We start from the raw sequence: 22,910 nt of genomic DNA, 5'->3' as shown, positions 1-22,910 counted from the left end.
ACCTCGCCCTCCCTCACACTGCTGATGACGATTATCACGCGGATGGCCTACGCTGCATTTTTTTTTAGCTTTACACTAGCAGCACTCTTAGACGTCTTTTTCTTTTTTCTCCTGCTCCCTTTGCAGCGACTTGTGGGTGCCTGAATTAAAATTTGCTTGATTTAATGAGAGTTTCGTCCCATAGACTCCTGTATATTTTTGTAGGAACAAAGCTCACACATTGATTTATCCGACTCTGAATTAATGGGGGTCGAATTAACGAGCTTTCACTGCAGCCACTCGTATGCTTCGTTTTCTCTGCTGTCCCCAAGTTTCATTGCTGAAATCCACTGGGAAGTACCCAAAAAAATTTTTTTTCGTGCACCGTGCACAGTGATACGCAGTGCACCATGGTGGCACTGAATATCAGAGAAATGCTTGTCGTTTTCCACCTATTCAGTGTTCTGACTGGATGTTCAATTTTTCTTCACAAATGCTTTGTCTATTTTGACCTGGTTTGTTTTTATGCACTCACAGAATTCCACTCTATGTGATGACATTCTTCCCATTCCATTTTGATAAATATAGATTTTTGGAGTGATGCCACGTTTGCTCCTTTGAAAAAATGAAAACAAAAGAAATCTAACAGTGTCATCACACATGGCATGCACTCAGAAATGTAATGAACATTGAACCTGTTTTCTACCATAGTTAGCTTGGTCTGCAGGCATTTCACAAGGTGCAGAAGAGAGAATTTATATAAATAAAGGTTCTCCGGATATAACACTGAAATTTTGCACATTTGAGTTTGAAAGTATTCCCTATATGCAATAAAAGTTTCATGAAAATTCATAAAAAAATACAAGTTGGAGTTGAAAGCTGTATCCTTGTTAAATCAGGTCGAAAACAAAATGCGCAAATTCCGCAGGTAAATAGGTGTTAGTATTATGACTCAACCCTTTAACTAACACTCAGAAAGATGCACGCTAGCATGCTTTGAACCTGAGCCCTAGTGAATTTCTACTCGAAAATGTACTATGAAATGACAAAACACTGCACTTGTTAAAACTGACTTGATAATGACTGTTGGTTGAGATCTTTTAACCCGTTAACGCAGCCCAGTGCCAAGGCTCACCCGTGTTCTCCGCGGAAGTAGATGGCTCGGCGGTGAATCAGGTCCACAACGCCGCGGTGGTCACCCTCCAGCCCAATGGGCAGCTGCAGCAGGGCCGCGTTGTACTGCAGCTTGGACCTGCACAACACAACACAGCAGCCGGCCATGCAGGATCTCGCACAGCCAAGGCTATTCCGATGGCAAGTTGGGAGCAGTCAAGGTTGCTCAGCCGAAATTTGAATACAGGTCTGTCTGCATTGAATAATACAGCAGAATCTCGGTGATATGAATCTCACAGGGTCATGAAAAGATTCTTATCCAAAATATGATATCATGCAAACGAACAAAATCAATAAGCAGGAACGTGGAGAATGCATTCACGCAGATCTGTTATGCATTCACGCAGATCTGTTTACAGTTGACGGCCACTGCTTACTATTTCGCGGTACCTACAGTGCCACAGGCTACCGCAATGTTGGCGATGTACGGACAGTGCTTCATGCTCTAGGGTGCAGTCGTCGCTCATGCATTCGTATCATCTGTAGCGGTGCATGAGAGAGTTTGGGACAACTGAAATCCTGCACACTGCACACAATGCACTCCAACTAGAGACCAGGTAGAGAAACCAGCGGAACAGGACGCGTACACAAGAAAAGGAAATCACAAGGAAGATGCTGGAGACACAACTGCCAAGTAAAGACACAACCAAGAAAAATATTCCCTTGTGTCTCCAGCCTCGTCCCTGTGATTTCCATTTCTTGTGTATGCGTCCTGTTCAGCTGGTTTCTCTACCTGGCACCATGCACTAACTGGCCCAACAAGCCACGCTTCTACATTTCCAACTGGGGAATTCCACACGTTTTTACAATCCTGACATACATATCAACCGTACTGGTATCACCGAGATTTTCTTTAGTGGCGTGCTTTTTCCCAGTGCCTCGTCGTCTCCTGCTCCGTTGCATGTCTGGGATAGCACAAGGAGTACATGTACCTTAAATGGCGCGTGAAAGTCAACCTCTCTCCACAAAAACGAATGTCCAAGATTGGACCTACACGCAGAGCCGTTTGCCCCTTGTGCTTACGGTTGCTTTCTTAGTCGAACGGTAGACAGCGCAAGAGCAAACTCCTGGTAACCTCAGAAGCGCATGTTATGCATAATCTGAAATTATAGCATCCTTCACCATTTTCTTGCAGCAGTAGTACCACAGCATGAACATTGGCTGTGGACTCTGCAAATCATTATAACGGTGGAGGCATGTTGCTCAGACAATCCGATGGCACTTAAAATTGGTAAGTGCACACTTTTTTCACTACTACATTATGCACATGACAAATGCTGCAGAACGTGCACTGGATCGAGGTAAGTCTCAATGAGGCTAATTCAATGAGGCCTCATTAGCAGAAAATGTATGCATTGGTTTCTGTGCATCACAAAGCGAAATATTTTATTGGACTAAGTGTCCTGGCAAGCTCCAGAAATGGCGGCAAGACAATTAGCGTCAGTAAGCATGATACACCTGCATGCAACGTGGCAGCTTATTTTGCTGTTGCTACAAGTACAGCTCAAAAAGTGCAGCACTAGGTTTCATTCATATCTCTACCAGCTAATCCCTAAACTGTAGCGGTTTTTAAAATATAACTATATAAAATAAACTAACGAAATTGTCGCAAAGCTCTGTTGTGTTCTTGCGATAAACAATAAAGCTTATCGCCTTAGAAAGCTTGCCTTATCACCTTGTTGACTACGCCAGACGTGAACAGAGCGTGCATCTGTTTGTACAATGTTTGAGAGGCTTCTTGGTATTTTAAGCGCCTTGTCACAAAATTTCACTGTTGAATAGAGTGCAGCCAAAAGCGAAAGCCATTTTTCGCTCAATCCACCGTGCAGTGCACTTGCTGCTATCGCTACCATCCTGTTAATTTCTGTTTGTGGGCACAAGCTCGGACAATAAACACTTTGCCGCCAAAGCTTTGTCTATTTTTATTTATTTATTTTCGAACGAAGATGACGACCAAGCGCTAACGCCAATGACAACTAATCTCTGGAGGCAGCCTACTGACGCTCGTGCTGAGAACTGCTCTTTGTGTAACCCTGCCTCTCGCCCCATTGTTTTCCCGATTACGTGTGGCCGAGTCTTCGTTGGCAGCACTGCTCATGTCTCCATAAACTACTCTTCATTTGCTGGAGGTTGGGGTATCCGACTTAATTGTACACAATCACCGTGGAGCTCCGCAGCCGCATGATCCCAATGACGACGACCGAGGGCAGTCAAACCCACAGCCCCATCGCAGTCAGTCACCTGCACCGGCGCCATCCAGCAGCGGGGCGCCCGCTGTTTTCAGCAGACACAGTGACCAGGACATGGAAGACTGGCTGGCCTCGTAAGAACAGGTGAGCTGACATAAAAACTGGGAAAACCACCTAAAGCTCAACAATACCATCTTTTACCTGAGCGACATCGCAAACCTCTGGTTTTGCAGCCACGAGGCCAACATACCAACTTGGGCCATTTTTAAAACCACGCTTACAGAGGTCTTTGGTCATCCTGCTGTATGAAAACTGCGCACTGAGCAAAGTTTGCGCGTCCAAACACAGCACAAATGTGAAAGTTTCACCAGCTACATTGAACTTTGCAAGCGTGTTGACTTGTCTATGACAGAGGCTGAGAAGATCAAACATATCCACATGCTGTTGGCCAAAAGTCCCAGCACCGTTGCCTCCGTCTACAACCCATGCCAAAGCTTCGACGAGTTACGTAAGCAACACCTTTGCGCTCGTCGCTCTCCCGCACCTGTAACGTCCATCTCCGGCTTGGCAACAGACAATGACGTATTCTCTCACATTAAAGACTTTGTGCGCTTGGCATGACCCCATCACCCTCCTGATGAGCTTCGGCGCACCGTCACTCAAGAGGTTGCTGATGGACTGCCTGGCCCCCAAACTCGCAACGTTTCGGATTCGTCCAGACTTGGATGAAAGTGCACTTGAAGGCTGTCAAGCTTGACACGTCGCACACAGCTTGCCTGTGGCATCACAGCAGTCAATAAAACCAAATCAATACACAAAACGGAGCGGCTAAGTACAGACAGAATTCGTTGCTTTGCTAGCGTCGGCAGATCGCAAAAAGGCATGAAACTATTTCTCTTTCTAAAACTGCGCCGCCTGCATCGCATGTGTGCATCCCCTGCGGCAGAAATGGACGCTTCCATCAAGGAGATGCGCAGGGAGGAAGAGTTCATTTGGGACCATTGCAAGTTCTCACGTTTTCTGCCGCCTTGTTGGAGCTGTCCACTCGGAAACACAGAAAAACAAGGGGAGGCCGCTGGCTGTCGAACAGCGCACATGCGAACTGTAGGAAGCGCGCGCTATGCCATCGGCCACAGCGCCGGGGAAGCGCGGGAAAGTGTCCGCTTTCGACGTAGTACGCTTCGAAATTGGAAGCGTCGTTGGCGCCACAAAGCTTTTTGCCGCCTTGCTGGGATGCTTCACTTGACAGCACAACGTTGGAGGCCAGTAGTCGCTGAGGAGAGGACGCGTAACGTCGCACTGGACAATCCGTGCAATGCCAGTCAGCACTGTTTACACGAGGCAGCATTATCGCGATTTTAGTTCCTTTTATTTAGAACTGCAGCTAATTTTCCCTAACAAAAGCACAAATCCCCCGAGTTTTCCCTGAGTTTTTCCAGATTACCCAAATTCCCTGAGAATTCCTACTTTTCCCAGTTGGTAGACACACTGAACACTGCACCTCAAGCAACGATTGGCTTTTTCCTGTTCGTTCTTTTATACGGGCGTGAGCCTTCCTGTCTTCTGAACACCATCCTCCCCTACGACCCCGACCGATCGGAATACTCCACCCTTTCTGAAGTCACCCGTCATGCCGAGCAGTGCCGCCAGCTGGCTCGCACCATCACCTTCGAACATCAAAGCCTCCGCAGACACGAGTACGAACAGGCAAAGCCTGCTGTTCACTTCTCCGCTGGCTCATTAGTCTGGCTCTCTATTCAGCCTGCTTCCAAATTTTCTTCCAAGCACATCCGCCCTTACCGTATCGTGCAGCATACGTCACCTGCAAATTACATGAACTACACAATCGGTGAGTATTCGATGTCGGCACTGCTCCCGTCCCCATAAACAACTCTTCAATTTATTTATTCGGTATCTACATTGCTGATAGGCATTACAATTCAATCCACTTATAACGATATTGAGAAAACTGTAAAATCCGATTGTTATAACCTATTATCACTATATCTGGACCAGCAAAAAAAGGGGAGAAAGAGGCAAAAAGAAGATATCCACGTATTTCCCCAAGCATGTATTACCAGAGTCTTCAATGCTTTTCTGGTCACGACACTTCTCCGCAACGCTATGGGAGAGCTTCATATGTTGACCACGCCTTCCATGAGGCAGCACTAGCAGCCCGGTGGGGGCAAAGACGCGAGCGTCTGTATAGCCGCGAGACCACATGCAGATTGCGTCGCCTGTGGTGTGTCAGCCAGTATTCATTGTCCTGATTTTCGTAAATAACTGCAGCGCATGCTACGCGCACACCTGCGATGCCGAAGACACCTGTGATGACCGAGCGGAGCGGCAAAGCGTCTGCTGGAATCGCATGCGCAGGGCATCAAAGTGGATTCTGCATAAAACGCCAGTGCACTTTGATGCGTTCAGCCTAACGCTGCGTGTGTTCGATGCGACGCCTGCCGTAGAGACCGCCAGTCGCTCGACCACAAACGTAGCCAGGGAGATGCATCTTTTTCGATTTCGACCAGGGTTAACCAGGGCTAAACCACCAGCAATTTTTTTTCCTTTCCTTGTCAGCAGGTTGTTCCTGTAGCCTTTATGGTCTCCTATTTCCGCGCTCTAAACAACTGTTTTTCATTGTTCCTTGTAAATATCACATTGAACCGTGCAAGTGCCTCCACACGCTCACTGTGATGTGCACATGCAATCGTCGGGGGATTTTCGAACGCGGTCCGTCGGACAGCGGAGCGCTGCGCGTGCCAGCCCAGCATTGCCCGTGTGCGCGTGCGAACGGTGTGTGCGAGACGACGGCGACGAAGAGCGTGGCGAGCATGGGGAGTGGAGAGTGACGTGTCAGAAAACCGAATCGTGAATGAAGGGAGACAGCGGAGCGGAGGTTGCGTCATTCAAGCGTGGAGGTGGCAGCAAGCCTACTGCGTTCCTTGCAAGCGTGGAGGTGGCAGCCGATGGACTGAGGGTCCGTGCTGCCGAAAGGCACTCTTGGATAGCCTGCTTTAAGCCTCCGGCATTTTGTGACGCTGTCGAGGGGACCTGGCTACATTTTTCCTGCTGCTTCCAAGTTCCTGGGGCTGTTGATGGGAGACCACCGGTGTCTCCCTGTGTTCCTCTCCGCTCCTAATACCACCTGGCTCTCTTTTGCTGCTTCCGTCGCCGCAACGGCAGCGACACGTCGCAGTTCATCAACCCGCAATCTGTCCTGTCTACAATGTATCCCAGCTTCACCTGGGACGCTCAGTACCGGGTGAACTCTTTCCTTTATTCTGTAGTGTTGTATGCATGTTGAGTGTGTTTTTCTTGTTTTCGTTTCGTATCAACTCTTTTCCTTTAAACTATAAATACGGCTTCGTTTCATTTTGCTTGATCTCTTTGTTCTCGTGTTCTAATCTGCACGCGACAGCGTTCCCCTTCGGAAAGTCGGGGACACGTTAACAATTCGCGACAATTGGCGTCCACGCGCCAGGACGAAGCCGTTTAGCTTATATTGAGGGGTTTTTTTTTTTCTAAGTTAAGGAAACGATGAGCATGCTAAAGGAGTTAATTGAGTTAGGGAAAGAGTTGGGGTTGAACGGCGCCGAGCTGCGCACATGGGTGGCTGCCGGGCAGGAGAAGGAACGCACAGCACGTGCAGCCAAACGCGAGCAAGCCAAGGCGCAAGCAGAGGCTGAGGAGCGTGAAGCACAAGCCAAACGCAAGCATGCAAAATCACTAGCAGAGGGTGAAGAGCGTAGATTGCAGCTCCAATTAAGGCTCGCAGAAGCTGGTGGGGGTAACCGAGAACCCGCACTGGGGCCCTCAGCAGCGGTTAGCCCACACACGTTAATCGCACCTTGCAACGTTCGCAGGGATGACTTGGATGCATACCTCAAACGTTTTGAGCATATCGCAGAAAGGCACAGCTGGCCCAAGGAAAAATAGGCTACAGCACTCAGTATGTCTTTGACTGGGGAAGCTCTCCGTGGGTTCGGTCGACTGCCCCAGCAGATTCAGTGGATTATGATAAGGCAAAACTAGCCCTGCTCCAACATTTTCGGTTTACAGCACAAAGTTATCGCGAAAGGTTTCGTGAAAGTAAGCCGCTGGATAAAGAAAGAGGCAAGCAATACGCAGCACATTTGGTCAGTCTTTTCGATAGATGGGTCCCGAGTTCGAACCCCGGACCAGGACGAATTTTTATTTAACTACAAAGTTTCTGAGAAAGCTGTATAGCTTTCCTTTGTAGCCGTATGGCTACACTTGGGTGGATGTCAATGAGTAATTACTCCCTTATAAGTTATTACTAATTGAGTACTGTGTGTAGCCACGTCACTTAAGTGTAGTCATTAGATTTATTTGCACTGACTTCTGTCCCTCCCTTAAAGCGCTTAATTGTCACATAGCTGCAGCTCATTATGCCATTTTTCTATTACACCATAGCGAGTGGGTGAGGAAACAAACGCAAGTTAATGACATCCTAGTCGAAATCAAGAGGAAGAAATGGGCTTGGGCAGGGCATGTAATCCGAAGGCAAGATAACCGCTGGTCCTTAAGTGTACTTAACGGAGTGTATTCCAAGAGAAGGCAAGCATAGGAGGTGGTGGCAGAAGGTTAGGTGGGCGGATGAGGCTAAGCTTGCAGGATAGGGTGGCTGCAGCTATTGATGATGATGAACCAACCTTGATTCTAGCAATGTGACGTGTAAATGTTCTGTGCGCCCTCTTCCTTACTTCCTTATTATCAGCAATACTTGCTTCATACAACTATTTTGTTGGAAAATGACCCCTAGATGTGTGGGAAACTACATAATAAAGAATGCGCTACACATACCTATTGTGCCTTTGACTAGTCGGGGTTACAGGAGAATATTTTTATGGCCAGCGAAGCGTCCGAGTTGGGGGGGGATATGGAGTTGGCTTATTGCGTGGCAATATATGATGCTTTCTTTGCTAGTGCCATGCAAATGCAGGTGAGTGCTCTGCACCAGTGCTATGTCCTGGACTGGGCATACAAGTGAATTTCACCATTACTGAAGACAGGGCAAGCATTGTGCATTTGATAGTTTAGAAGTACTTAGGAATTGGTTAAGCAAGAGGTCCCGACAGTAAGAATCTTGGATTTTCAGTTCCCCCTTCAGTTTTCTCAGACAGGTAGGAAACTCTACCCACCAGTTTTGGCTGGTACCAGCAGCGAATTTTGATTAGTGAAAGGCCCCTATCACAGAAGGAAGGAAGCCCACCTGAGTTGCCCGAGCACCTTGTGCGGATTGGCCCCCGTGCGGTCCAGCTTGTTGACGAAGGCCACACAGGGCACCGAGTAACGGCGCATCTGCCGACACACCGTCAGGGTCTGTGACTGCACCCCACCCACCTGCACAAAGGACACAAAGCTTCTGTGGGAGCCCACCTCACTTGGGTGGCCGCAATGTATTTGCCAGAGCACACACAGCTGTGCATAGTCATACAGGATGAAAGAATAACGTCCCATTCTAATGTACTTCGATTTCTTGAAAAAAATATGTCACCGTTGATTGCTTCATGCAAGATACTATTTACATGAAAATAACCGTCATTCACAGTTCCACCAAACAGTGCACTGCATACATGCAATCACCACTCTTCCCTTGCTCACACACATACTTTAAAGCCATTACAGGTTCCACAATAACACCAAGAAAGAAAAAAGAAATACACCAAAAAAAGCACCCTGCCGTATTATGATCACTGTGATGAGTATGGCGCCTTCATATTTCAGCTGTACACTACTCGTGTTCCTCCCTCACTCATAATCATCATCACTCCATCTCGAGCCCCTTGGACATGCATGAAGGAATACCCGACCACATTTTAAGCAGTGGGGTAATCCAGTGCACAGAAAAGTTTGGGTACATTGAAATAAAACAAATACACCACAGTCGCGACAGAGGCAAAGTAGGGATATGTGCAAATAGTACTTTTTCCAAACCGAATCGAATGCTGTAGCTTTGCTACCGAATCGGATATGAGTAGTTTAGCTAAATAATAAATCGAATAGTGAGAGAACTGAATTGAATAGAAAAATTTACTACTTGTACGAATGAATATTCAATGAGCAATCATGACAAACAGCAAAGCACAGCTTTCGCAGTTATAGCTGTATATCTGTTAAAAGACACAACACTGATCTCCATTTGGGTGGTCACAGCACAAAGTTGCGTATTAACTTTATCATTGCCATGTTAGGCGCTCAGGAAAAGTACCTTTTGCAAGTGAAAACAGCGGAAAACAAACTACCGCCACATCTCAGTGTACGAGAGCTACATATGAGGCATAGCCTCAGAGGTCAAGCATATAGTCCGGGTTTACTGAACCTGCCTGGGCCCTGCCGCATTGTCCAATCTCTGCGGCCTTGCATGAGGAATATGAATACCACCACATGGATGGTTTCCACCAGCCCTCCATCTGCGCATACCAATTGCGGCAGCATGATAGGCGGCGTGTACGGTCCCTTGTTTTTGGAATTAATTGTGCAAGAAAAATACAGGCCTTATTTGACCTTCGTGCCAATTATTCGAAAAGTGTTCAAAAACTTGGACATATCTGATTCGTTTTGAATAATTTTTAACATACACTACTTCATTTGTTCGAATAATCGAATAGGAGGATATCTGGTGTGGTATTCGAAATTTCTGAATATTCGCACACCCTTAAAGTATACATTAAGGAACCCAGAAAAAATACTAACCAAACTGCAGTGTACAAGATGGCTACAAGATAGGTGTGTGAATACTCAAGATCTGAAATGCCTGTTAATGATTGTTTCAAGTACTGTACTCAGTTGTCATTTGTTTTGATTGCAGCCATGTTTAGATCACTAGTAGGATATGTGCTGTTGTTGAATTTCCCTCTTCTAGAGTGATAATTAACACCAACATTTTTTGCAAAGCACTGCAACTTGACCTGCATGCCAATGAAGCGTGCACTGAGCAAAATGACAACAGAGTGCCCAGGGTTGAAATTCAGCTGCCCACCCGACATTCAAGTCAAGTCCCTTAAATTTTAAGCAAAGAGGGGGGACAAAAAGCTGTACACACAGCTTGACAAGGGTCCTGCCACCCTACAGGTTGGCTATACAGCAGTTTCAATACCGAAATTGTTACATGAAAGAAAGAAATGTCTGTACACGTAATTAATTATGTAAGTTTGGTAAGATTGTGTGCAAAGAGATAAATGTAATTACCGTTTACAAATACCCTTTCAGTTTGAAAGGAAAATGGCATGCATGGTGAGTCATAACTACAAGGTGACAGACGATAAGTTGCATTACTAAAAAACGATACTGATCTTAATACAAGCACAGCAAGACTGACGTGCCAGCAAAAATGTGTGTTGTGTTGTGTTGGGTTTTATGGCACATAGGCAGCTAAAGCCATCATGCGCCAAGCTCAAGGTATAGAAATGGTTTTCTGTAGAATGTTTAGGAATATGAAAAATCGTCGATGGTGTAGATGGCCTAAAAATATTGAACTGCCTAGTAAAAAACAGAGAAGAAGAAATCTGGAAATAGCTAATGGTAAAAGCCCCACAGAAGGTCGGGTAGCCTCAGCGGCTATCCTTGGCTGGGCAAGGATCCTGAGGCTCCAAACCAATGAAATAAAAAGCCTCAGCCTTCTTCCCATGAGTGAGAAAGTGGCTGAGGTGTACCATGCAATAAAGTGAACCAGTGGTCCAAAATTTAGTTTTTCAAGTACCCCTGCTTTCTTTAAAAAAGTTAAAAACGGAAGGTATGTTAACAATGGCATTATCATCTAAGAGCAGTGCTGGATGAAAAGGAATGCATTCATTAAAAAATTGAGTAAAATCTTCTTGCTTAGTGTTTCAAGTTTCACACATGAAAATATAATGTGATTAACAGTAAGATCATCTCCGCATTCGCAAACAGGTTTGTCTTGTTTTGTTAGCAGGAAGTTGCGCGTAAGGTGCGTGTGGCCTATCCAGAGACTGCATAAAGTCACTTCTTAAAACGTTCCTGGTGAACACAAGATTTAAATTCACCTAAAACCGGTTTTACCAAGTGTAGTTTATTATTCACTTCGCCGTTCCATACGGACTGCCATGCAATCCCCAAAAAGTATATTTACTTTTTTTATTTCCTTGCCACGAGCTTTAGCACCGCAGAAATCCGCCCCCTCGTTGCCTCTTATTCCGACATGACTGGAAACCCTGCAGAGTTTTGTTTTGTCCTCGAGCTGTCGCTGTTACTATCTTGTGTATGATGTCACCAAGAATCGGAGTGACTGCAATTCTAGAGTGCAGAGCTGTAACTATACTGAGGGAATCTGTATAAGTAATGCTGTTGGTGAGGTTTTCGTTTTCTATTTTTTCTACGGCAACACAGACTGCATAACATTCTGCAGTGAAGGTGGATGAGCACTGTGGAAGTCGTACTGTTTTCTCCGACTTCTATCGGACCACTGCGCTTCCTACGTAAACGTCCGTTTTTGAACCATCTGTATAAAACTGCGTAAAACTACTGTATTTTTCTTCGAGTGCAAGGAATTCTTGTAGTATATGCTGTTGCGGAGTTTGTTTTCTATGGAACTGAGTAAGAGTGAGATCACAGATTACAGGAAAATTGTACCATGGAGGTAGTGGATCTCGTCTCCGAGCAATGTCAGGTAATGTATCTAGTACGCCGAGGTTTTGGCACATCTCTTCAAAACGCAGGAGGAGAGGCCTGATAGCGAGCGGTTTATTGTTAAACAATGTTCTAGATGGGCACTTTGTGACTATTGGGTAACATAGGTGTTTTAGCAGTGAACGGATTTTTAAAATGTATGAGCATGTGAGCATGGTTCTTCTATCTGTAAGTGACGGTTTATTTATTTCTACATAAATACTATTTATGGGCAACATCCTGTAAGCACCAGAGGAAAGACGCAAACCTAAATTTTGTATTGGATCTAGTCGTTTCAGGTACGAAGGTCTCACTGACCCGTAAACTATACATCCGTAATCTAAGGTAGAGCGTACAACAGACCGACATCCTATCAGAACCCCAGTGTTTCCGGGAAAATATTTTAAGTATGTTCAAAGACTGGGAGGCTTTCTTTTTTAGAGCATTAATATGTGGTAGGAATGTCAGCTTTTTGTCAAAGATAATGCCCAGAAATTTTACTTCATTTTTTATAGGCAGTTCGATTTTGTTTAGATTTAAGCTGGGGTTGGATTGTAGACCTCGTTTTAGTGACAACAGCACGCCCACTGTTTTCTGTGTGGAGAATTGGAATCCATTTTTGTCTGCCCATGTCTCTAGTTTGTTTACTGTTAACTGTGTTAGTCTCTAGCATGTTGCTACATTGGATGATGTACAAGCTATTTTAAGGTCGACGACACAGACTGAGTACATCATGGACTTTGGGATTATTTTCCTTATGGAATTCATCTTTACAATAAACAGTGTTGTGCTTAAAATACACCTCTGAGGAACCCCGTTCTCTTGAACGAAGTTCCTGGCAAGGGTTGATCCCAGGCGTACTTGAAATGAGCGGTCGGAAAGGAAGTAATTTAGGCAGTTCAACATCCTGCCACGGATACCTAGGTCCGCTAGGTCGCGGAGGATCCCAAACCTCCAGGTTGTATCATACACTTTCTCCATATCGAAGGAAACGGCAAGACAATGCCGTTTGTGTATAAATGCTTCTCTTATTGTGTTTTCGAGACAAACTAAATGGTCTGTCGTTGAGCATCCCTTTTTATAACCGCATTGATGGACATCAAGAAGTTCACGGGATTTAAGGACAAATTTTAATCTTATATTAAAGGCACTTTGAAAAGATTTCGAGAGACAACTTGTGAGGCCTATCAACCAATAGATACTTGGGAAAGTTGGTGGTTTCCCAGGTTTCAGGAGTGGCACTATGATGGCTTTCTTCCACTCCTTAGGTATTTTTCCTTCTGTGAATATTTTGCTAAAAAAATTCAAGAGTGCCTCTATGGCAGGCTGGGAAAGATGGGCAAGCATTTCGTAGTGTGTCTGGTCGTGTCTCGGAGCAGTTTTTTTGCCGGCATACAGTACTTTATTTCTTGGAGGGTAATTAGACAATTGTATTTTTCATTTAGACCTCCACTTGTTGGGAGCTTGTGTTTTTCTGCCATGCTTTTGTATTTCAAAAATGACTGGCTATAGTGTGATGAACTTGAAACTGCAGCAAAGTGCTCAGCCAATATGTCTGCCTGTTCTCCTATATTTGTTTGTGTACCGGGTGTTGTCAAAAAGGAACTGTGAAGGGTGAGTAGCTACCATTTAATTTTCAAACTTGCTCCCACATTTTCTTCGATGGGATTGAACTATATATAGAAGACACATGAGCTCTCCAGGATGTTTTTTCGGCATTGCGCCAAATATACCGTGGTTGTGCTCTGGCCTTTTTGAAATGGATGAGGTTCTCATGTGTTAGGTATCTGCAAAAGACTCCCCACACTTTATTTTGCCGTTTTTTTGCTTCCTTGCATTCACGTGTGTACCACACTTTGTGGTTCTGACAGACCACTCCTGATGATTTTGGGGTTGATAAGTGTGCAGCAGTAAGGATGCATGGTGTGAATGCGTCATTTATTGCGTCTATGTCGAGATTTTCTAAAGCAATATTCTCTAAACTGGCCTGTTCTCTAAACAATTCCCAGTTAGCTAAATGCAACTTCCAACAACGTGGTTTTGTCGGGATGACTGTTGGTGAGGATGACAGGCTTATTATAACAGGAAGGTGATCGCTCCCATATAGGTTGTCAAGAGCATCCCATTTAAAATCGGTAAAAACACTTGGTGAACAAAAAGATAAATCTAGGCAGCTCATTTTCCCACTGCCTAGAGAACAGTAAGTCTTTGCCTGTGTTCAGGAGGCATACATTGTTGAAGAGGATAAAATCTTCCAAAAATCCGGCCCCTGACATCCATTTGTTCACTTCCCCAAAAATGGAGTGAGCATTAAAATCCCGAACTAAAAGATATGGTTCCAGAAGTTAAGACTTTCTAAATCATGAAGTGTGACTGTTAGGTAAGGTTCAATGTATATGGAACATATTGTTATTGTCTTAAAATCACGGACAGTAACAGCAACTGCCTCATATGAGGTTTTTAGGTAAATTTTTCGAGCAGCAATACAACTGTGGACAACTACAGCAGTGCCTCCGGAGAGCCTGCTTGAGGACTCTCGGTCACATCGAAAGACTTGATACTCTTTAAGAAGTCCTAGGTTAGTCTCCTGGAAACACAGTGCTACCGGGGAGAATAAATTTAAAATAGCTGTTACGTCAGTGTGGTTGTTTAAAAGTTCACTAGAAATGCCGTGATTGTAGACTAGTTAAGGATAAGTTTTAAAAACTAGGTTTGTCGGTCTTTTGGACCTGTTACAGGGAGTTTATCCCTTTTTTTGCGCTCAAGAGAGCTTTGCCGCCGCTGCAGCGGGGGCGAGGGACGAGTTGTGTCCATCACCTCACGAGAGGTGCTGGAGGACCGCAGCTTCGCCACGGGTGCTAGCGTTTCAGACCTCCCCCGACGGGGGGAAGTCGTGCGGGATGCCGACCCATGGAACGGCACTCTCTGCTTTCGGGGTAGTGGGGTTTGAATGGGGAGATAAGTACGCTCTCCCTGACAAGGTTCAAAGCCGCCCGGACCCCACCCCGTGATCGCGTAATCTACCGAGCGCTCGCCGACCACGGCGGGCCTTGCTCTGGGGGAACAAAGGAACGACACATTGGCTGACACAGACAGGCATTTATTGCTACAGAAACAATAACGCCAGCTAGCAACAAGGTATGCTAATGAATCGAGGTCGTCCGACTCACCAGCAAGGTTCCGAGCGAATGTTCGCCCGCGCTAGGGCAAGGGATATAAACTCCGCAGGCCAGACAGGACGAGTACGGGAGCCTGTCTCCCCGTCGCTTCTTCGCCCCGCCGGCTAAGAGCGGAGCCGCGAGCGACACGTCCGCTTGCGCCCGAAGATCCCAGCCGAAGCCCCCTCTCCCGCGCGCGGGCTTTGGCAGTCTCCCCCGCAGTGATTCTGGCGCCCTCTCTTGCCAGTTAATGCAACTGACAAGGGAATGCGGTCAGCCTCGAGGTGAGACAGCCGCTGCACGGTGCCTCGCGGGAAAGCAAACTCAGGAGGCTGCAGGGCAGGTCCCCACAGGGTGACAGAGCAGCCTTCGCTGTCCCCTGCCTGGGGCGTGGAAGGCCCTGCCATCGGCTCGGTAGAAGCCGCCTCGGTAGGGGCCAGTGTGCTGTATGGTGCTACGCCCCTGCGCACCACATCAGCGAAGCTGGATTTCGCTGTGAAGGAGAATTGGTTGTTGAGGGCAAATCGCCTTCTCGCTTCTCTAAATGAAATGTTTTCTTTGGTCTTTATGGTGATTATCTCCTTTTCCTTCTTCCAGGACGGACACGCCCTGGAGTATGCAGCATGGTCTCCTTCACAGTTTGCGCAGCGTAGGGCTGCGTCACATTCCTCAAAAACGTAATCCTTCGAAGCGCATTTTGCGCAAGTTGTGCGGCCGCGGCAGCTCTGTGAGCCGTAGCCAAACCTTTGACAATTGAAGCATCTTCGTGTGTTCGGAATATAGTGCCTAACAGTTACTTTTAGGTATCCTACTTCGATGGTTTCAGGTAGTGTACTTGTGTTGAATGTCAGAACCAAGTGTTTTGTATCTATTTCTTTGTTGTCTTTCTGGATTTTGATTCTGTATACATCTGTGACATTTTGGTCGGACAAGCCTTTCAGCATTTCTTTTTCAGTTAGGTGTATGCAGTCATTTTCAGGGATGACGCCACAGACAGTGCTAAGTGATCGATGTGCTGTTATGGAGACCGGGATGTCCCCGAAAGAAGCAATGTTTGAGAGTTTCGAGCACTGGATGCACTCGCGCAGTTCAAGGAGAAGGTCACCGCTGGCCATTTTTGAGACCTTGTAGCCAGGGCCCAAGGTATCGGTTAAACATTTAGACACAAGGAATGGAGAAATTATTCTTGCTTGTTTTTGAACGCTTTGACTGTGGATTACATGAAACTTGGTGAACATCGGGTTCTTTTTAACAAAATTGTTAAAAGTCTGCTAATTCGTTCCGACCTCTCTTGAGAGAGCGATCTGGTTTTGAAAGCGGTGGAGCCATAAAAAAAAATGTAGTTATTCGGTCATGGTGCCAGCCACCCACCACGGAGTCCAACAAGGGGACGGGACAAGAAGGTACTTCAATAACACTTCTGTTGGGCCTAGTTGGTGCATGGTGATACAGATAAACTATGTGCGCAAAACATTCAACGAACCACATGCACGGGAGAAACACAAGGGCTGGCGCAGATTGCGCCAGTCCTTGTGTTTCTCCTGTGTATGTGGTTCATCAAATGTTTTGCGCACATCGTTCATCTGTATCACGGGACAGGAACTTGAAAGCAAGTCCTGCCAACACCAGCTGTACCTCAACTATAACCAAATATGACACAATTCAGGGCAGTTGGTCACACAAGGTTAACCCTCGCCGCCAGGAAAAAAAGGAAAAACAAAGAAGTGAGTAGGATATAGGAGAGTTGTGAGACAGAGATAGGAAAGTGAGAGATGGAGGGGAGGATAGGAAAAGGCAACTGCCGATTTCCCTGGGGCGGGCGGGTCAGGCCGGAGGTTCCGTCTACAGGAAGCTGGGGCCAAAGTGGTGCGTTGCCTCCGCCGAGGGGCCCTTAAAGGTCCAAACGCTCGGCATCGGCTCAAACACCAGGATCCCTTTTTCCCCGGACACGGCGATGCCACGCGCGGCTAGGTGCGGGTGCTCGGGTCCATGGTGATGCACTGTTCACCAGCAATAATGGGGCATGAGAATAAAGATGCATAGAAAAAAAGTAAAACATATGCACTGATAATAGATTGGAGTTACACACTACAACCAGATGTTCTATGACAGAAATTTTTTATATTAGAGTTCGAATAGAGGACAGGATCAAAATTTTTTTCATTCAGTGCAATCGGCACAGCATAGGACAAAGATTGCTAGCTGTAATCCATGTAAGGTGATGGGATACCCCATATTTATTTATTTCAGAATACTGCAGGTCACTGCTTGGCCCAAGCAGGATATTTCCTTATGCCTTATTTGATGAGTGCTGCAATTTTCCTTCAGTTTTGCTAGAGATATAACGACATTATCTTTTTCTTTTAAACAAGACTTGTAGCACAACAATATCTTGTATTTATGCAATGCAAATGCCGGAAGAATATGGTACCTTGAAAATAAATCGTGATTGGGAAAACAGTAGGAAACATTTTCTATACAACGCACAGCCTTTTTCTGCAACACATGCAATTTTGACAAATTTGTAATTCCAGTCGTACACCATACAACACTACAGTACTGTAGAATAGACGCTACTAGAGCATTATACAAAAGAATTTTGTATAATGCTAAAAGAAAGCAGATGATAATTTAGAGCTAAGATGCTCAATATGCATATTCCATGTCAGGTGCTTATAAAAAATCACTCCAAGAATTTGGCCTAGTCGACGATTTCTAAAACATCAGTACAGAGACGTATGTGCATAGGTTGTTGTAATGTTTTTCCTTTTGGTGAATAAAGGACTGCTTTTATTTTTCTTGAATTTATTCGTAAATAATTGACATCTGCCCATACTTTTATACTGCTAAGCGTGTTGTTTACCATGTTTTCTATTTCGACTTCGGAGGTGCCCGTTATGAATACTGTTGTGTGATCTGCATATAAAACAAACATAGCACCAGATGTACTGCCAATAATATCATTAACATAGAATGAAAATAAGAGCAGGCCAATAATGCTACCTTGTGGTACGCCACAGTTAATCGATCGAATTTCTGATGTGCAATTATTTACCTCTTCATACTGTTTTCTATGGGATAGGTAGGACTCGAGCAAAGTGTGAGCTGTCCCTCGAACACCATATTCTATTAATTTTGACATAAGAATATAATGACCTAGAAGATCAAACGCTTTTGAAAAATCAATGTAGACTTCAAGGGCCATTTTGTTGCGGCCAAATGCATCCAGTATAATTTTTTTTTTTGTAGAAAGAGCTTTTTTCTGTTGACAGATGTTTAAAACCATGCTAGAAAGAATGCAGCAACTTATTTTTGTTCAAATGTAAAGAAATACGAATTCGCATTATTTTCTCGATCCCTTTTGAAAAAATAGGTAATACTGAAATGGGGCAGTAGTTGCTTAGCGTATTTCTATCGCTTTTTTAAACACAGGGGTGACACGAGGGAGCTGCATCTCTTTTGGAAATATACCTGTAGATAGAATTAAAGGGGCTCTGAAACGCCTTTCGAGGAGAGCACATTAACTCACTTAATCACTGCACTGTGTTGCCATGAAAACCAGAGCCAAATAATACTCTTCTACACGCAGCAGACGACCCACAATCACGCGTCAAAGTTGGCGAGCCCTTCCCGGCGACTTTTTCATGCTCGCACCCTCCTTCGTGCCCTGCATCTACGTAGACAAGGTAAGAGGTGGCCATTGGTTAGATTCTTTCAGACGTCAGGCAGCTACCGTGGCCGCGGCCAATAAGCTGCTTATCTCCTGCGGGTAGGGAAGCTCCGCTCCCAGAGGGGGGTCGGCGAAGGAGCGCCTACCTTCCAGGGTGCAAAAAGTGACGAGAGGAGAGGGAAAGGCGCGAAAACGCTGAATTTAAAATTTTAACTACAGAGAACTCAGCTTCCACAAAGCGCATTTAAAAAATCTTTGCTGGACACTGTTCGTGAAGTGGCGTGCTTCAATATCCCAGGCACGCCGCAACTTTATTAGAGCCCCCTTAAGTGATAGATATGTGTTAACACTGGGCATAGTATGTCGAGTACAAACTCTAAGGGACCTATTTGCAAACCACTGGAGTCTTTTACCTTACTATTTTTGAACGCATTTATGCAGGAATATACCGTATTTACACGACTGTAAGTCGACCTATTTTTCAAAATTTGAAAATCCGAAGTGGGGGGGTCAACTTAAAATAGAAACCAAAGCATCACACCATAAATAAAGGTGAGACAAAACGAGATATCAGGCATGCTAAAGTGCGGTTGCATTGTTGCTGTGCGGCTCCGGCGCATCGCTCTTGGTGCTGGCCTTGAGCGGCTGCTATGTCAACACGTAGAACTGGCATTCCCACCCTGTGCGCGGCGACTGATAGTGGCTGTCGATAAGCAGCAAACTGCCACACCACACGTGGCTGCAGACTGCGGTTGCTGATAAGCGGCAGCAGTCCGATAACACATTCGCGTTCTACTCTTAATAGGCGCCGTCCAAGTTTTTTTTTGTTTACTTTCAACCACGCACTCAGCGCTCAAGGGAACATCGATAGTTGATGGAAGGGCCGCTGTTCCAATCATGGCGGCACTCCTACTCGGAACCGCAGCGGCGGCGCGGAGTGTCGGCAGCCGTCGGAAGAGCCGACGCCGCTCACGCGTAATTTCTCTTTGGCTCTGATGCATTCAACTGCTGCCAGCTGCATTTCACAAGTTTTTAATGTAGTGCTTCGTCATTCGTGCTCCGAGTCAGGTAAGCGACTGCGCTCATTCACGGCTACATTCAAGATGGCTGTCATTCTTCACGCCGAAGAAACGAACTGCACCAGGCCGCAAGTTCAACGTTCGTAACGGGTGGTACAGGCGTGGCAGCATCAGCAAGGCAAAACTTTCGGCTGTTTCACGCGATGTCATGATGTGGCTGTTTGCAAAGTGTGGGATTTCGCTGAACGACGATGTTAGAATGACGAGCTGTGGGACCGCAGCAGCGATCACGATGGCAGCGCTAGTGAGTACATTGGCGCAAGTGTGCAAGTGTGGACGACTAGTCCAGTGACTAATACATTTTTGTTTTGGAATGTGCCCACGGGTACTCCCGCGCCCGGCAGCCGATAGCGGCTGGCGATAAGCGGAGGCTGCAGGGTAGTGCTATCGTGTTCTATTATTAAAGGCCAAGCGTAAACGACCTCCAAGCTTTTTGTCTTTTTCAGAAATGTGAAGTGGGGGGGTCGACTTACATGCGAGTCGACTTACAATCGTGTAAATACAGTGCTTCACTATTGCATGTGGGAGCAAAATATAATGACTGTGCGCTCATATTCCCTGACACATATTCGACAGCTTCACAGATTTCTCTGCTACTAGGCTGCCTATAGAGACCACCATGTTGTACAAAAAGATCATTGAAAACATTTGCCAGTGAACTACATACAATTTCCATCATGCTGGATACCCTCGGGGTAACTTTCGCCGCAGTAAATCTAGACGTTTAAGGATTTCCTCAGAAAATTAATTCATGTAGCAAGAATGCCTAACATGTTTAAGTTTCGCAGTGAGCTTGTTTCTGTACTTTTTAAATTCGGTTAAATACTCTGGTTGCCTATTTTTGACAAATTCAGTGTACAGTGCGTTTTTTATGTTTGATCATTTCAAGTAGTTGATGCGTGAGCCATGGTTTTCTTGCCCTGCGTGGCCTTTGAATTTTTTTCAAAGGAACACTATCCTCGTACATGTGCATAAAAAGACTAATGAATGTATTGTATGCTCTGTCGCTGGTGTTTGCATCGTAGACTGAATTCCACGTTTCTTGATTAATAGCCCATCGGAACGATTCTAGTATCGACATATTGATCTGCTGAGCATAACTGGCTGCCACTGTTCTAGAACACATTCGTCTCATTTTGTCAACCAGCGAAAATATTCCTTGGTGGTCACTTATTTCAGTGTGTACGAAACCTGCTGTTAATAAATGATCACTAATTGCGTGACTCATGTCGGCTGTGTTATCACATCACAGAAACCGTTTACTGCTATAATATGTTGAAGTTACTGCTAGGTATGTGTTGAACCAAGCATATTCACGTTTAGGTCACCGCCCAAAATAAGATGTAACTTTTGATCCGCAACAAAGCAAAGTAGGTTCTCCAGAAAAGCAAGGAACATGCTGAGATCACCAGAGGGTGGCCTACAAACAACACAAAATGTGCATTCTCTGCTTCTCACAGTCAATAATGGCTGCATTTGGGCGAGTTGGTTTTCCATTCTGAACGTAAAAGCGCAAAAAACACAAGGACACAGACTAAGGCAGACAACACGAGCGCAGTCAGTACTTCATAATCTGAGCATATTGTGCTTAACTCATCAATAGTTCCAGCATTGTAAATCCAAGGCATCTGCAGTGTGCATTGAATGCTCTAGAAACCTTGGTGCCCGATGAACTTCACAGCGTCAATAATGCTTTGGCAATTTATAAATTGCAGTAACTTACGAACATAAACAGAGGCCTCCAGCCAGCCAGATGCAATTTATTTATCAGCTATGAACAAGCATGATTTTTGCAAGCAAAGGTGGCACTGCGGTCGTCAGCTAGGCATCGGGATGTAGGCGGCAAAAACACAGCATGCCTACACTACCCCAAGCGATGCTGCCTTCGAAACCAACTTACACATGCAAATATTTTAAAGTGGGCGCGTTGCTTCTAATCGGAAACATTTTCAATCTCTTTAGCAGATGGAATTACCAGAGTGCATCGGCTTCCCGTTAGCTACTGCATGATGTAGAACAACATGAAGCAGCTTTTTCACATGACTAACTTCCTGTTTTCTACGAGCCATTTATCTCCAGAGAACATGGAAAATTACTGGAGTCATACAGCTACTCTGAATAAGGCAAATGCGATACCTCTCTTCTTTGGAACATTCTCAAGTGCACAGCAGACTTATGCACTGTATTCTGCTTGATTTATGTCTAGAGTCAAGGTATGTTCGCAAGAATGCTCTTTCTGCCATCTTGGCTTTGGGAGAGCCGCACCAGCATGCATACAGAGACGTGTTCCTCAAGCCTCAAACGACATTTGCTTCACCAAGCTAAATAAGTAATTCTGCTTCTTATTTAAAATTTGCACTAAAGTGCCTGTCTCAATCTGCTTGATCAGAGTGGCTTTTGGTGTGATATTTTAGTGTGATAGCACTTCGAGTGCTAATTAGCCACAGCCGTTGTGTGTTTGTCTGTCTGTTTGCCTGAAGCCAGCTTTGTGGCAAGCAGCCCCCCATGCTGTGGGCAACCTGCCAGTTCAATCGATTGGTCGCAAGAGGTTATTTGGGAAAAGCATCCTGGGTCTCGCAAGCCCCACTGATGGCAGCAACTGCCATCGCAGGGCCATCGTTTAACTGCTGTACCACTGTTCTAGGAGTGGTATGCAGACATGGAGACTCCCAGGGATCTATGAATGTCACCATCATCACCATCATCAGCCTGACTACGCCGACTGCAAGACAAAGGCCTCTCCCAAGTCTCTCCAATTAACCCTCTCCTGTGCCAGCTGTGGTCACCCTATCCCTGCAAACTTATTATTAATCTCATCTGCCCTCCTAACCTCCTGCTGCCCCCTGCTACGCTTGCCTTCTCTTGGAATCCACACCGTTACCCTTAAAGACCAGCGGTTATCTTACCATCGCATTACATGCCCTCTCCAAGCCCACTTCTTCCTCTTGATTTCGACCAAGGTGTCATTAACCTGTGCTTTATCCCTGACTCATTCTGCTCTCTACTGGTTTCT

General features: G+C 45.6%; 1 protein-coding gene across 1 annotated transcript in view; it reads right to left on the bottom strand.

Moving 5' to 3' along the window:
* mEFG1 (mitochondrial translation elongation factor G 1) overlaps positions 1 to 22,910 on the bottom strand; it is a gene marked incomplete in the record, with an annotated part of 231,007 nt that overhangs the window by 164,338 nt on the left and 43,759 nt on the right. Inside the window, 2 exon segments of the mRNA XM_077657109.1 lie at positions 1,115 to 1,231; positions 8,575 to 8,705. Of these exon segments, the coding sequence (XP_077513235.1) occupies positions 1,115 to 1,231; positions 8,575 to 8,705 (248 nt within the window).

This window comes from Amblyomma americanum, chromosome 3 (assembly GCF_052857255.1).
Source record: "Amblyomma americanum isolate KBUSLIRL-KWMA chromosome 3, ASM5285725v1, whole genome shotgun sequence".
NCBI classification, from domain to species: Eukaryota; Metazoa; Arthropoda; class Arachnida; order Ixodida; family Ixodidae; genus Amblyomma; species Amblyomma americanum.
Note: the sequence above shows the minus strand (reverse complement) of the source record. Positions and strands in the feature narration are given on the sequence as shown.